General features: G+C 49.8%; 1 protein-coding gene across 1 annotated transcript in view; it reads right to left on the reverse strand.

Annotated features, from left to right (window-relative positions):
- The window catches only part of LOC134069966 (disintegrin and metalloproteinase domain-containing protein 12-like), a 77,664-nt gene that overhangs the window by 33,454 nt on the left and 28,674 nt on the right, over nt 1-15,536 (reverse strand). The window contains exons 4-7 of the mRNA XM_062526136.1: nt 9,890-9,968; nt 5,565-5,641; nt 3,352-3,559; nt 216-281 (exon numbers count right to left, since the gene is read on the reverse strand). Coding sequence (XP_062382120.1) covers nt 216-281; nt 3,352-3,559; nt 5,565-5,641; nt 9,890-9,968 — 430 coding nt within the window. The remainder of the gene's footprint in view (nt 1-215; nt 282-3,351; nt 3,560-5,564; nt 5,642-9,889; nt 9,969-15,536) is intronic.

Genomic DNA, 15,536 nt, shown 5'->3' on the forward strand with positions numbered 1-15,536 from the left:
GAGAGAGGGAGGGAGAGAGAGAGAGAGAGAGAGAGAGAGACAGAGAGAGAGAGAGAGAGAGAGAGGGAGAGGGAGAGAGAGACAGAGAGCAAGACAGAGGGAGAGAGAGGGAGAGAGAGAGAGAGAGGGGGAGGGGGGGCAGGGCTGCAGAGCTGGAGGGCTTGTCTGGATGAAGTGGCACAGGGCAACAGTAAGAGTTCATCCCAGTGGCTTACCTCTCGGTTGTCAGCTACAATTATCAGCTCCACGTACTTGGTGGTGCTCTGGGCATTTCTCCTGTGCTGAATATGGAAAGGAGAGAGAGACAGAGAGGAACAGAGGGAGAGGGAGAGACAGAGAGAGAGAGTTGGACAGAAAGACAAGGACAGGGAGGGAAAGAAAGAGAAAGAGAGAGCGATATCAGGGGGATTCTGACAGGACACATTAGAGGTTGCTTAAATGCACTCAGGGAGGCTTGCATGACCAGAGGTATATAGCACCTTAACCACAAAACCACCCGCAGCAACAAATCACACACAACTACTGATGGCTTCACAATTAGGGAAGCTTTCTATCAGTTTGGAGTCACGCAGTCCATCCTCTTTGCAAAACATGGCCCCCTCATTTGAAGCTCGCTGGGTAATTATTCATAAAGGGCCTTCCAGAGAGCGGCACTTAGGATTCCACTCGGCCCATAAATCAGGGCTTTTCTGGACATCAACATCTTTTTGAGTACATTTTATCTGACACAGCTAAAAGCGGGGGCTTTTTTTAGTGCACCGGTGGCAGAGACAAACAGAGGCCATGATTCTCCTCTTCCTCTCCGACAACGTCGGGCGGGCGGACGTGCCAAGACGTGATCGATGCCTGGCGATGTCTTGACCAGGTCGCTCGGGGAGAGAACACGTCTCTGTGGGGAGCATAGCATGTCTGGAGTGGACAAGAACAGCAGCTGTGTTTGCTGGAGTGTGGGCTCCACCATAGGACAGGAGCCCATTTGGTAAACACTTACACATCTACGCGCTTCAATCAGACAAACCGGTGGAGGTGGAGAACATTTGGGTTACCTACAACCACTGCTAATGGCAAGGAGTACATCAGACTTCAGTGTGTGCACATACAGTATACCCCATTAATGTGTGATATGTCTACATATAAGTAATATGACTTTTACATGAAAAATGACCTTCATAATATGCATCTTAGACTATTTGGAACTCCCAAGTGAGCTGAAAAGGTTTATATCTTAAATGTTTATGTGTGTGAAACATCACATCTCAAATCCCTTGTTTCCTATTCCCTTATTTGACCGCACAACCCCGTTCACCCCTGAAATAAACAGTGACGTCCCCACAGCGAGAGCAGTGCAGAGCATGAATGGGCAGCTCTTATCTATTTGTAGCCTGTGCTCCATATGTTCAGGTTACCATCTCTGGCTGTCTGAACATGCCCAGTGTAGGGTTGTAAGCACAGCAGGCTTGGCAGCCCTTCCTTTGGCCTGCTGTGCGGGCTATCTTTAGTCTCCCACACAAGGCAGGGCTGGAGTTATCGGCAGAGAGCGCCACACAAACCTGCCGTGGCGTGGCGTGTACAGAGGTGTCGGGCTCTTATCGCCCATCCTCTCAGCGGGCCGTATCGTGACAGTTCCCGCTACGCCAAGGTTGCCGTCTCATTGCCAGCGCTGTATCCGTGCCACTCTCATAAACGCTATTCCATCTACGGGCACAGAGCTTCCGTGTCTCACCAAGAGAATGGCCATATTGTTTAAAAATAATCAGAGGGGCTTTTTTCCCCCCTCGACGTTGCGCACGCACGTCACCCTCCACTAAAAGGGACGGACGACACACACATCTCCTCCCATAAAAGTGCTGCGCTCTGGAGCCAACCTCCACAGGCCACGACATCTGTTAAGAGAGGGAGGCTCAATTGCCGGGCCCTTAATTGAATGAAGAGCCAATGTCATCAGATAAAAAAAGAGCGAGAGAGAAAATGAGGGAGAGAGAGAGAATGAGAAGCAGAACAAATAAATGCTCTCTCCAGGCGAATAAAGGCATATTTTGAAGAGCGTTATAAATCACAGGGAGCTGTGTGTGTGTGCCGGGGCTCTTGACAGCGCTGCGTTGGCCCGTGCTGAATCATCAGGCAGCGCAGAGCAGAGCCGCCGAGCCCAGACACCAGTTCACATCTCCGCAGCCAATGAGAGCCAGCGCCAGACCGACAGGCGCACGTTAACCCTTCAGACAGCCTATCAGCAGCCAGGGAAATGGGGCCACTTGTCATCTGCTGCAGCAAATGACAAGAGGGGCGGGTAATTGATTTGATTGCAGAATGCATACGTGTGTCTGTGTGTGTGTGCGTCTGTGTGTGTGTGTGTGTGTGTTTGAGGTGGTGTGTATATTTCTGAGGAGACGGAGAAGCAAGGTCACCGGCTCATCTGCCAGGTGAAAACGGAAAGGTGGAAAATCTGATTCTGACATAACTTTATCCATATGCAAGCAGACACACACACACACACACACACACACACACACTTTCCCTCTCTCTTTCACAGACACACACACACAGACATCACATGGAAACCAACCGACACAGACTGAACTCCAAAAAGAAATTAGGTTATAAATGCACTCAATTTCACACTGAACAACTGCAGTAAATTTCAAAGCCCTGTCATTACTCACATCCTGAACACAACAACGTCACCAGATTCAGTAATTGCTAAGAGTTCCCAAGTGGCAAAAATAAACAAGGCCAGTCTATACCCTGGGTGGCGGATCCATCAGTCTGCACTCCGAGCCCTGCAGCCATTCACCACCCAGATGAAGATCTCCAGACCACCAGAGCTTATCGGCCTTATCGCAGTCCCATTGATTGGCTGTGCTCTCTAAGATGAGTGTTTTTAGGCTGACCCTGTGAGGTTTAGATAGTGAAACCAGGCCCACATTTAGCCCCTCTGCTGAAAGCGGATTTTACATGCGGACGGGGCGGCGGGGGGGGGGGGCAGAAAAAGTAAGAGTGTAATTTGATCAGAGTGTCTAGATTACGCTAGTGTTTTGTTCCTCATTTCCTGTCCCCGCCACCCCCTCCCCCAACAGTGCACTTGAACTCTCCCTGACTGGTGTGTGCGTGTGTGTGTGTGTGTGTGTGTGTGTGTGTGTGTGTTTGTGGCAGATTTAGCAGCGACAAAGTTGAGGAGGCGTCGGCGAGCAGTTTTCAAAGAGAGCAGTCGGTTGAGCGGAGCACTTTTCCAGCGGGCACTTAGAAGTGCGTGCTCAGCAGAGCCGAGGAGGGAGAGGAGGATGGAGCAAAAAATAGCCCCCATGTTTTCTGCTCCATGTGAACGTGCGCAGTGAACCCGTCACTTCGCCTTACCCTGCTGTGGTGCCCGTGCAGCGGCTGGTGGTCGGCGTGGAGGAGCGCCCGCGGGCTGAAGGGGTGCGAGATGTTGGCGCCGTGCCCGCAGGAGCCCAGGGTCAGGTTGAGGTGCTCTCCACGGTAGATGCGGTAGGAGGAGGGGGAGGGCTGGGCCTCTCCTGACGGCTCCAGCACAAAGGTTTTATCTTCAAGTGTAATCAGTCCCCTGAGACACACACAACAAGAGGAGATCACATCTGTGCCGCGTGCTGCGGCCTCTTTGCAATGACAAAAGAGCAGGTAGCGGCACCATCTGTGCTGAATATGGGTGTGTGTGCGTGCCGAGCGCATGTGTGTGCTGTGTGTGTGCTGAGTATGTGTGTGTATGTGTGTGTGTTCGAATGTGTGCTGAGTATGTGTGGATAGGTGTGTGGGTGGGTTTGTGGTACTCCAGAATGAGGCTATTAAATCATCTATGCAGAGAAAAACTGCATGACAATGTCAACAACACATTTCTTATTTCTCAAGCTACAATACAAATAACACCACATTACAATACACAGATTCAATACTGAACCTGGAAGTAGACTTTCAACATATAGATTTCATCTACGCATATCCTATAATTGTATGCATTCAACCATGTATACACAATACATTCTATACCCATTGCCATTGTGTCTTAGAAAGGCTTCATGCAGACTGACTCAAATCAAGTCAGCAGCTGAATCCAGACAGTGTTTAGTTCTCCTGAAACATTCATATCCTCATCCAACTCCTAGTCTGTGGGACATCAATAAGTGGATATTTTGCTAAATAAGTAATATCCGTTTGGTTATTATCAGAACTTGTGGGGGTGTGGGAGCTTTCTTCTTTGGGTATGTTCTCACACTTAGAGGCTGGAAGTGGTGATTTAAAGTGACATCTTCATGCCTTGAGACCGAGCTGAACCGTAGGGTTTTTTAGCAACCTTCTCAACCACATCAACTTCCTTGAAAACCCCACAAGTTCGGCGTCTGCCAACCCAAATCAGCCGCAATTTGTCTTGGCCAATGCAGCGCGCAACACAGTTCTCATCAAAACGACCCGTCCGCGTTTGTCAGCCTGAAGAATCCGCAGGCAGGTCGCAGAGTCTTCAAAATGTAAAAAATACCGAGCAGACAAAAAAAGGAAAAGCACAACAATGGGTGTCTCTGGGAATAAGAGCCCTTTTACAATAAGCAGCATGTGGCTGTGCTGATGGTGAGGACATTTGCTGGATTCATAGTAAAGACATTCTTGCTGTTGTCCAGCAATATATATCAGGGTAATTATTTCGTCCTGACATGTGCAAATGGTTATTTTTCCAACACTTGATATCATTATAGAGCTAAGGGGGGAATTCCAACCAAACACACACACACACACACACACACACACACACACACATGCAAACGCACACACACACTCATGCGCACACACACACACACACACACACACACACACACACACATGCACACACACACACACACACACACACACACACACACACACACACACACACACACACACACACACACACTCATGCACACACACACACACACACACACACACACACACACACATCCAAATGATAATTCGATATTGTGTTCTCTGCCTCTATGATAATGTGGCAGACAGTTTGTCAGCGGGTGCACCACATCACTGTGGCGAGAGTCACGGCACGTCAGAACTCATTAGTGGCCGTGCGTCCGAGGCGCTCCATGGAGCTGTGGAGTCATGTGGCACTCGCCCTGTTCCCCGCCACGGCTCTCCTCCGCTCCTGCTAGTGATTAGGGACAGCCTGCTCCCCACAAGAGAGGAGACCTCGCCGCTGGGACGAGAGGGGGGGAGGGGGGGGATGTTTTTTGGGAGACAGTGTGTGCAATGATGACGTCCAAGCATGGCTAGTTTCAATCAGAGCAACGTCCGTGCCTTTGTCAGCCTTCAAACCGCGAGCACAAACTGTAGCACTGCCAAGTGAGTCAATGCAACACAAAGAGCGACCGCAGAGCCGCTACAGTACATGACATACAAATTCCACTTCAAGGTGCATAGGCTTCATACAGTACAGCAGTACAAATAGAGGGACATGCAATGGCATGGGAGATCAGTGAGGCGTGTGTGTGAGTCCACCGTGGTGTGGCTAACTAATGCTCTGATGTTGGTGCCAGGACCAGCTCTGACCCCCCCGCGGAGGTGCGCTTACTCACCTGAGCCCCACGCAGGTGCTGAGGCCAACGTCCGACCGAGCATGACCCTCGACGTCTCCGTGGTAGTAGCAGTTCACCTGGGCACAGAGGACACAGCGGCGTGAAGCGGGACATGAAATTAAAAGGGGAGCAAAATGACTGTAATTAGCGCTCAGCGCTGGTGCTAATAGGCTGCAAAGTGTAGCAGAAGCAGTGGCCTACGGAAACACTTAAACAATATAACGTTGTGCTTGACAGCTCCCTTAGAGCGTGGGTCCCTCAGTGAGCTGTGCTGGAATGCGGGGGATGTGAGCAGCGTGCCTGCCTGGGACAAAGGCATCCTGTCTGAGGCTGAGCGGAGAGGATGGAACTGTCTGGGCCGACAACACGGGTTGTTTTGGTAAGGCTGGCACAGACAGCTGCCACCGCCGTAAACAATAAAAGCAAATAAAAGCGCACCACATTACTTCCGAATCTCCCGCTCACACTCTCTCCGTCTGTCTGGCTGTCACTCTCTCTGTCTGACCCTCGGCACCTCTCTCCTTATGTCTCTCTCCCTTTTTCCATCTGTCTGTCTCTCCCCCCGTTCTCTCGGTGGACATGTGAATGGAAAAGCATTTTTGGGGCTGCTATTTTCAGAAGCGGTTCACCTCTCTCCTTTCCCATGTTTTCTTTGACATGTTCAGTGCACTGTTGTCTTTGGACTCCCACCAACACGGGCCCAGCCAGCCTTAAGAGTTAGTGATTAGAATGTTCCGAGGACTTCTCAGCAGAGATACCGTAGAGCCACATGTCACCGTTCACATGCAAGGAACGGTTCCAAGTTGAACTGTAAGTTACTATCCAGAACATATAGGTCCCTCGGAAACTGTTGTGGGAAAATGGGACCGTCACAATAAAATCCGCACATAAATAGACATGTCACTGGAGGGTTCGCGTGATGTATTGCATTCTATATTTTGCTGGCAGATGAGTTAAATTACTATCACAAACACAAATGTTATCACTGTGTGAATAAATACAGCGCTATATCGTCTGAAGTCTAATGTCGCTTGAAATGAATGGGAATTAACTTCAGAGTGTAGCTCTAAGCTAAACTGTAAAAGGCACTCTGAGATATGGCCCTGTGCCATGGACATACTGTTCAGTATACCAGAACCTGTCTGTGGTGGATCATTTGCTAATGGGCTGAGATGAAGAAAAAAAAAAGCATTTAACATTTTAAACAGTGGAGCTTTCCAATGAAATACAGCCTGCTGCAGCGCAGAGGAGAGTGCTGTCTGGAACGCAGAGGGCTGATGCCATGAACATATACATATTTGATGAGATGATGATTGCTCTGTATGTGGGGATATGAATAGCTTGGCCGCTCCAAGGCTGCGAGTGGGATTTTCTGTCAGGGTCAGGCTTTCAGACCTTTCCAAGAATCTCTCTTCAAACCTCCTCAGAATGGGTGACCCACTCAGCTGCGAGGGCTGGCACGGCCTAAGGTCAGCCAAGACGCCCACGTGTATACAGCGCGCTGATGATGATGGACTCACTGAATTAACGTATAGCGGAGCGCGCGAGACAGGGATTCCATCACACCACTGGGTATCTCAAATATGTGCTGTGGGGATAAGAGGCGATGAGGCTTTTGTGCTCGGAGCAGAAAGTCCCCGTTTTTAAAAGGCTTCCACCCAGAGACACGTAAAACAGAACAAATGGGGGGAAAAAGAGGGCGAGCGAGAGAGAGATAGAGAGAGTGAGCGAGAGAGAGAGAGAGAGAGAGAGAGGGAGAAAGAGAGAGTGAGAGCAAAGGAAATGAGAGTTCACCAGCGACTCACTCCCATGTTGCTACGGCGCTGACACGCGGCTGAACCTGCTTTGGAAGCCCACGCTGGCCAATATGTCAGGCCTCCTCCCTGCTGACAAGCCCAATAAATCCCCCATGTATCAGTACCCCCTAATGAAGCCCTGGCCAGACACTCCCTCTGCAGGGCTGGATCCTGTCAGGGAGGCCCCGGCCTAAGGCCTCATGCACATCAGCCCAGCCTCAGCTCTCAATGGCTTTTTCATATTGTCCCATGCCGACACACAGGCTACAGACACAGTCTGTTTGAACCACTCAAGTGGATGGTGGACAACAAAGTTAATGCTAATTCGTCATAGGGCTCAAAGCCAGCCAAGGGAGTCAATATGGTGAGAGATGGTGAATTTTAATGGATAACATCCCCCCTTTTGCAATCCCTTGGAGACCTGCGCTGATGTGGATGTGAGATTTGAAACAGGCCAGGGCACTATTATAGCTGGGCTCTGCATGGCTCTAGTGCTCGCATGCTGTGGTGCCGGAGTGGGAGATCTCAGAGGAGCAATCCCAGCGCCTCGAGCGTGGCCAAGCCCGAGACAACTCCTTCATTGTGTCTGTGCGCAAGAATGGTTGGAATGGGCCGCGGTTGCCAGCGGGGCCCGGAGATGTCCCAGGTCCTCTGCTGACTTCACCTCTCAGCGCCGTTTTCACAACAGCTGCATAGGAAATATTTAGGTTGAACGTCTCTCGCTCGGGCCGAGAATGTGTAGGCGCGCAGTTGTTGGAAACTGTAAAACTTCATTTCTTGTAGATATTCCCCTGATGGCTCAGCTGGTAGAAGAGAGCTGGGGAGACTCCAGTCTGCAGCACAGCTCTGTTCAACTGCTCAGTCTGAATGAATCCCCTCTGTATGGGATTTACATTGATGGCTTCTCTTAGCAACTTTTCCCCCAAGGTCAATGATTTTGCAGTTTAGACTCTATTCCCATCCTTAATTGGCACTCCAGAAACTTGGCGCGCGGCCTGGATTCAATCATACACAAACTACATGTTCATGTGGTAAAATGTCAGAGCGTTTGGCACGGCCTCGTCCGCTGCCTGTCAGGGAGAATAAGAGTGGAGCCACATGATGAATGAGAGAATGGCTTGGACAGTGTTCGCACAAGGTCAGGGCACTGACTCCCTCACACTGCAGTCGCTGCGATGCACAAAGGGGATGGCCAAAAAGATCCACATGTTGCTTGTCAAAAAATCTCCTCTCTCTCTATCTCTCGCTCTCTCTCTCTCTCTCTCTCTCCCCACTTGGAACTTAGTTGTGAAACCTCCGCTCAGAGATTTTATTGACCTTGACCAGACCTGGCAGGAGCCACTCTCTCGTCCTCTTCCAATCAAACCCTGGCCACTAACTTCAAACACGGGGTACGCTACACAAGGGGGTACCCCAACTGCACCTCTTCCTTTTCCCCCGTAACTCACTTTGTTTCCATGTATTTCATGCACCAGGCACCAGCACAAATTATAGGCAGGAAGTCAGAGATGACAGATGCCATTACTGTCTGGTCACAATGGGCTCTGCCCATAACCGCAGCCATAACTTTTGTACTGGAAATATGAAGCCATTTATGTCCAGCACAAACACTGGTGTAAATCAATGCTTATGACATTAAATGTTTATCCACACTGGGGGAGTCATAAATGCTATACGCTTGATGAGTAATTAGCTAAGAGCTCTCAGTGCCCTAATATATCTTTCAGCGTAATATTCAAGAGATGCAGGCTGGTCTAACCGGAGCCTGACCGCTGTTTGCTCGTCAGCTGTTAGAAAAGAATTATGCTAATACCCCGCGTCTCAGCTCCTGTTGGGGGTGACGCCCCAGGAGCGTGTGGTTTGCTGGGTGGACGTCCGTGGCGTGGGCACAGGGAGAGAGGAAGGAAGGCAACGGCCTATTTTGACTGGTGCTTCTGTTTTCACGTACGGCCATGGCCTGATATAGTTAAGAAGTTGGGCTTTTCCTGGCAGTGGCCATGTTTGTGTAATGTGTCCATGTCCAAACTGGCAGCACAACACTAAAGATTGTGAAAAGGACACAGCAGAGTTTCCCAACCAACGGCCTCTGGACACCAAACTTGGAGTCCTCTGTGGATGTAGCAAAGGGTAGGCTACTAATTCATGTTCTTGAACAGGAATACAGATAAATTGCGAGCAGAACTGATTATGAACTGATTCACAGCACAGTGAAAGGTCAGACTGTTTTACCGCACTTAACACTCTGCTGAGTAATGTACAATTCCCGAAACACTACCCAACTTCTACTGCAGCAAATCATGTGGTTAAGTTTCCATTAACACTTGTCTGAGTCTCTGTGAACAATCTGTACAGTATGAGCAGAAAGACTAGTCATAAGAATGATTCTTGTTTATGTGAGGATCCTTGACTTCCATAACCCATAAAAGTCCTATAACACTGCCCATGATCTGACTGAATAGGTGTGTGCTGCTGGACAGCTCCTCTGATCTCTGATCAGTGAGTGTGTGGAGGCCGGTGGCCGTGACTTACGGTGAGGTTGGAGGAGCCGGTGGCCGCGCTGCCGTCCTCCAGGTAGTGTGTCTCGGTGTAGTGAGCGGCAAACAGACCCCTGCGGAGAGAAGCACACAGGACAGAGGACACTCACTCAACGGCACGAAGAGACACAACAAAAGGGCGGAACAAGCCACTGACACTTCCAATAGACTTCCCCTCGTAACGGCCGCGCCCCCCGCTCCCCCCCCCCATGATGAATGAACGGCGTGATTGAGGAGCCAGGCATCGATTAAAGCATTAATCAGCCCCGCCCTGAGCCGACCCGCGCTAAACGGGTGTTTACAGCTGAGCTGGGCCCTCTAAAGGTTAGAGTCGGGGTGAAAAGCGCTGGCTTTTTTTCCCGCAATCGCATGAGCCGGGCCGAGTGGCGGGAGGAAGCACTCCGTCAGCGTAATGGGCCCACAATCAGCCAGCAGGCACTCTACTTAATACCCGTTCCTTTTGTGCTCCACCGGCACACCAGAGACTTCAAAGGAGGCAGCACGAAAATGATCGTCTGCAAGTACGTGCGAGTGAATCCCGGCAAGTGGAGATTGGTGGACATAAATTCCGAGTGTAGGACAAGTGGCAAGTCGTGTGTGTGTGTGTGTGTGTGTGTGTGTGTGTACTTGACTAGAAGGGCATAAAGCTATGGTGCTATTTGGCTGTCCTTCACTTGGAGAAGGTTATCATTAAAGTGCTCCAGGAGGGGTGGGCTGCTCAGCTTGGGGCCACGAGGTGACAGTGGGGGAGTATCCTGTAATGGTATGAGCTCACACACACACAATAGGGTCCCCGATGAGATAATTATTACAGCATGTGTGTATGAATGTGTGTGTGTGTGTGTGTGTGTGTATGTGTGTGTGTGTGTGTGTGTGTGTGCATATGTGTGTGTGTGTGTGTGTGTGTGTGTGTGTGTGTGTGTGTGTGTGTAGGCGTGAGTGTATCTGGACACACAGGACTGCGGGGCACCAGCAGATGGCCGCTCAGTGATAGTCCACGCTGGCGGAGGCTCCGCAGCGGCGGCGCGCTGGACTGGCTGACCGGCCGACTGACCCCGGCGGGGCCGAGGCGAGAGGTGCGGAGTCACGGGGCCGCCCGCTCCACAGCCACAATCTGTCAGTGTGACATGCGATGGGCCTTAACAAGCCATAAAGCACAACAGGGCTGCACCCCATCTGGATGCATCAAAGCAGCCACGCAGAGAGAGAGTAGGAGAGAGAGAGAGAGAGAGAGAGAGAGAGAGAGAGAGAGAGAGAGAGAGAGAGAGAGAGGAGAGAGCGAGAAAGAGCAGCTAAGGATACACCAAATCACCCCCCCCCCCCCCCCCCCGCCACACACACACACACCACCATCCCACCAGACTGGCGAACACACTCATTAGGACCTGCAGCCTAAGCGCCGAGAGCTTCTCCAGGATGGCTGAGCCCCAGACTTGTAAACACAGCCTCCGCCCTGACAGAGCATCAGCAGTCTCCAGCAACAAGCACAGGCATCCACTAATTATCCAGCGTCTAATTATTCATGATCGACACCGGTGGACTTGGCAAATGTCAGATCCCACGGGGCACAGACTTAAGACCTGAGATTTCAATCAGATGTTCATATTTTGTTTGGGCTGGGCCGGGGCTGAGCAAATCACTCACGCCCACGAGGGGGTTTAGCTTATCAGTGTGCTGATACAAGAAGGACTGCCTGGAGAGAGTCACACAAACACGCAAGCGCACACACACACACCGAGACACAAACACACACACACGCGCATGCACACACACACACACACACAGACTTACACACACACACACACACACACACACACACACACACACACACACACACACACACACACACACACACACACACACACGTGCATAATGCATGCGTGGTTTGAGATGCAAACATCCCATAATCACAGGGTGAGTGAGTGGCCGGCCAACACGCCACGCCACCAGCTCATCTCATCTCATCTCGTCTCGTCTCGTCTCGTGTGCTCCGCACGGCTCCGTGTGGCCGCCGCTCTGTTTGTATCAATCAGCGGGACATTAATGAGGCGCGGGGGGGTCAGCTGTTCACACTTAATATGCATTAGCCAGCGACCCTGGCACAGGTCAACGCCTCCTCCTCCGCCACCGAGAGAGAGCCATCACGCATCTCGCCTGCCAGCACAAACACACAGAGTCAACAGCAGCAGGCACTCAGCACCGCTCTCCTGAGACAGCCAAATAGGACAACACGAGGACACTTGGGCCACATCTCAGCACGGCAGCCCTGACAACACCGAGATCCTTTTGCTTTTAACAAAGACATGAAGAAGGGCGCTTTTATCATATCCAACAGATGCATGCTATCTGTCAACTCATCTCAGACATCATTTCACAAACAGTCGGGCAGGACAGAAGTGTCACCGAGAAGAGCAGTGGTGTAGTCCTTGACAAAAGACATGCTCCACTTGAGGTGTAGCATCCTGCTGCGTACGATAACAAAGAGAACCTTTGACTGCAGTAATCCCATCTTGATCCAATTCCACTTTTTACCTTTTAACTCTGCCAAAACAACTGGCCTGATTTTGATTTTTGATTTCACAAGCGTTTTGAGATACGACGTGCGCCTGCACAAATGCAGTTCTGCTTTTCCCAAATTTGGTGAATTCTTTCTTGGCCCATGTTGTACCTTTCCACCCAATTTCATGAAAATCGAGCCAGTAGGTTTTGCATAATTCAGCAAACAAACCAACCAACCAAGAAAGAAACAGACACTGTGAAAATTGAACCTCTTTGGCAGTGGATCTTCAACAAGCTTGGTGGATACATGCACCCTACTGAGTCTTCCTTTTTAATGCATGCACTCTACTTAGTCTTCCTTTTTAATCTTTTTATTTTGTTGGTGTTCTTTTAACTGTTTGTATACACACTTCTATGTTCTTTGATCTGCCCATCTGTAAAGTACATTGCATTTCCAATGTGTACGAATTGTGCTACATCAATACACTTGTCTTGCTTTGCTGAAATACAATACTGAGATTAATAGGACCATGGGCATTTCTTATTATGTTCCTAACCTGTTCTGGAAATCAATTCCAAGCAAAGCCTAAGATGTCAATCTTACATATGCACCTGAGTGTAGCACTTTGTATTTGATGTCCCCACCCACACACACACAGACACACACACAGACACACACACAGACACACACAGACACACACAGACACACACACACACACACACACACACACACACACACACACACACACACACACACACACACACAGGCATTTAAAGGATGGATTAATTTACAGAGCTTGGGCTCAAGTGTGACTGAAGCCATCACTACAGTGAGCTTGAACACAACAGTGTGTGAGGGCTTTATCAGTTCAAGTGCAGAGATCAATGGAAAGCTGCAGTCTGATCAATCAAATCACAACACACACACACACACACACACACACACACACACACACACACGCCATAAACTGATTTGTACAGCTTGATAGTAGCAAAAAAGCAGCCGTTTCCACATCAAACATTTAATATGAGAGAACTAAGAGCGCAGACACAGCAAGCTGTTCCACACACAAACAGCAAGGCTCCTCTGACTCTTTAATGGAACGACTCTGTGCTGATGCTGGCTTGTACATTTCACACGGATACCAGATGATCCATCACTGATACACAACTATTGTATCCCTAGACTACCTCTTGCTCAGGCATGACATTTCCGCTTTGAACAAGAGACGCTAATTAGCAGTGGAGACAACAGATGCCTTGTTTGCTCTAATTGGGCTTCCTTCACTCGCCGCAGCAGCGAGAGCATTAAGGCACACGTAGCCAAAAGACCAAGCTCCAAAAACAGTGAGGTGGCTGTGGCAGTGCGCAGTGGAGGGGGCGGAGGACTTCAAAACCACAGCCTCACTTTTGATGTAGTCTAGAAGGAATCAGCAGGACTTCCGCAGCATTCGGAAGCTCAAGGCCAGAGTGACTTGTCAGTGCGCCACAATGCCTTATTTATCAGGTGGGGGGTCTCTTCATGTACTGCAAGCAAAAAATAGCGAGATCCACAGCATCCCCGCCGAAAAGTGGAAAATGTAGCCTGACATTGTGGAAGGAGGGGAGGATAATGGCACACACCGTACCCCTTCCATTAGCTGTTGTGTCAAGGGAGGTCAGGGTGAGAGGAAAGTCTTTGTCACAGATAAAGGCATGCCAAGTCAATCTGCAGATGTTTTATTGGCCTTTTTTTAATGTCAGTTAAAACTGAAGTCTGCTCTCCCAAGGAGTTTTGCAAAGTCACAAGAAATCTACTCTCCCGAGCGTGAGAGAGTCTTCTGAGTGTGCCCTGAAGAGGCTCCAGCGGAGAGCATGCCAGGGTGTGTGTGTGTGTGTGTGAGGGTGTGAGCTCCGCATAAACAGCTCCGCTCAACCAGCCTCCATTACATATTGCCTCCCTGCACCACACCGACACAAACGTCTCCATTACGGACGCTTTAATACCAGTTTAATCAATAACCATTGATCCTCGCCACTCTCAAGCCCTGATGTCTCATTAAACACAGACAACAACCTAATCAGGGAATTGTGCCCAAACGTGGGGGTTAAACATGATAAATGAGCACAGGCCTCCATATCGTCTGAAGAGGAAAAAAAGTTTGCGGTTTTTCGACAAAGCACTGAAAAAAATGGTATACTGTATAGTATATACTAGCATGTTAGAGTACAAGTTGTAATTTTCAACCATTGACATAAAAAACCTCTTGTGACAGACAAGGGTAAGAACCGCTTCTACACCAGAACTGAACAGTGTGGTATTAGAAATCAATCTGAGTCTAAGAATAGCTTTTTAGTGTATACTCCAGTCTTGAGAGCCAGAGGGTTCTGAGCCGTAACACTCGACAACCTGCCTTTCAGTGAAGGTCAACTCCACATAAAGTGTGTCAAACACACAGACAACACAAGCCAAGGAAGAGAGTTAAAAACAACAATAAAAGGAGAAACACGCTGGCTCAGCCAGCTCTGATTTTATTTACATACGCATCCTGCATCCAAAAGTGAGTTAACAAGCCCCTTTGAGGCGCCCTGGCCCAAGGACGGCTGCTCACTTGAGAATCGGAGCAGAACCGAAAAAAAAGATGAAGAGAAGACAAAAGAAGGAAAGAATATGGAGGGGTGTGAGTGTGCGGTGGTGAGTCAGAGGGGGTGGGGGGGGGGAGCGGGTGGGAGTGGGAGTGGGGGCGGCTCAAATGATTTTTGGAGGAAGCCTGGCAGGGTGACAGCGTCGTCAGCTGTGCTGAGGCTGAGCTCGTCTCCTAGAGGACAGGCTGAAGGCTTCTCATGCTAGTCCTGCCGAGGGAAATCAGGTCACGTCGACTTTTGCTCTTTTTTTCCCCGTTAGTTCTCATTGCTTTTCTCTCGCTAAGCAAAACAATTTGCCAGCCCCTGATGTCCGTGTGGTAATCCTCTGAGCATCTTCGTGGCTAATTGGGAGAGGGGGCAGTTAAAACAGAACAACCATTAGTAAGCACGGTGTGCAATTACTGCTGCAAATGGCACCTAGAGATTGATATTACTGGGCAGAGGCGGCCCGTCACAAATCAATGAAGTGCCATCTTGGTGTGTTCCGGCAGTGATGGATGACAGCCTCTATCCCACAT

Source organism: Sardina pilchardus, chromosome 22, assembly GCF_963854185.1.
Source record: "Sardina pilchardus chromosome 22, fSarPil1.1, whole genome shotgun sequence".
Lineage (NCBI taxonomy): Eukaryota > Metazoa > Chordata > Actinopteri > Clupeiformes > Clupeidae > Sardina > Sardina pilchardus.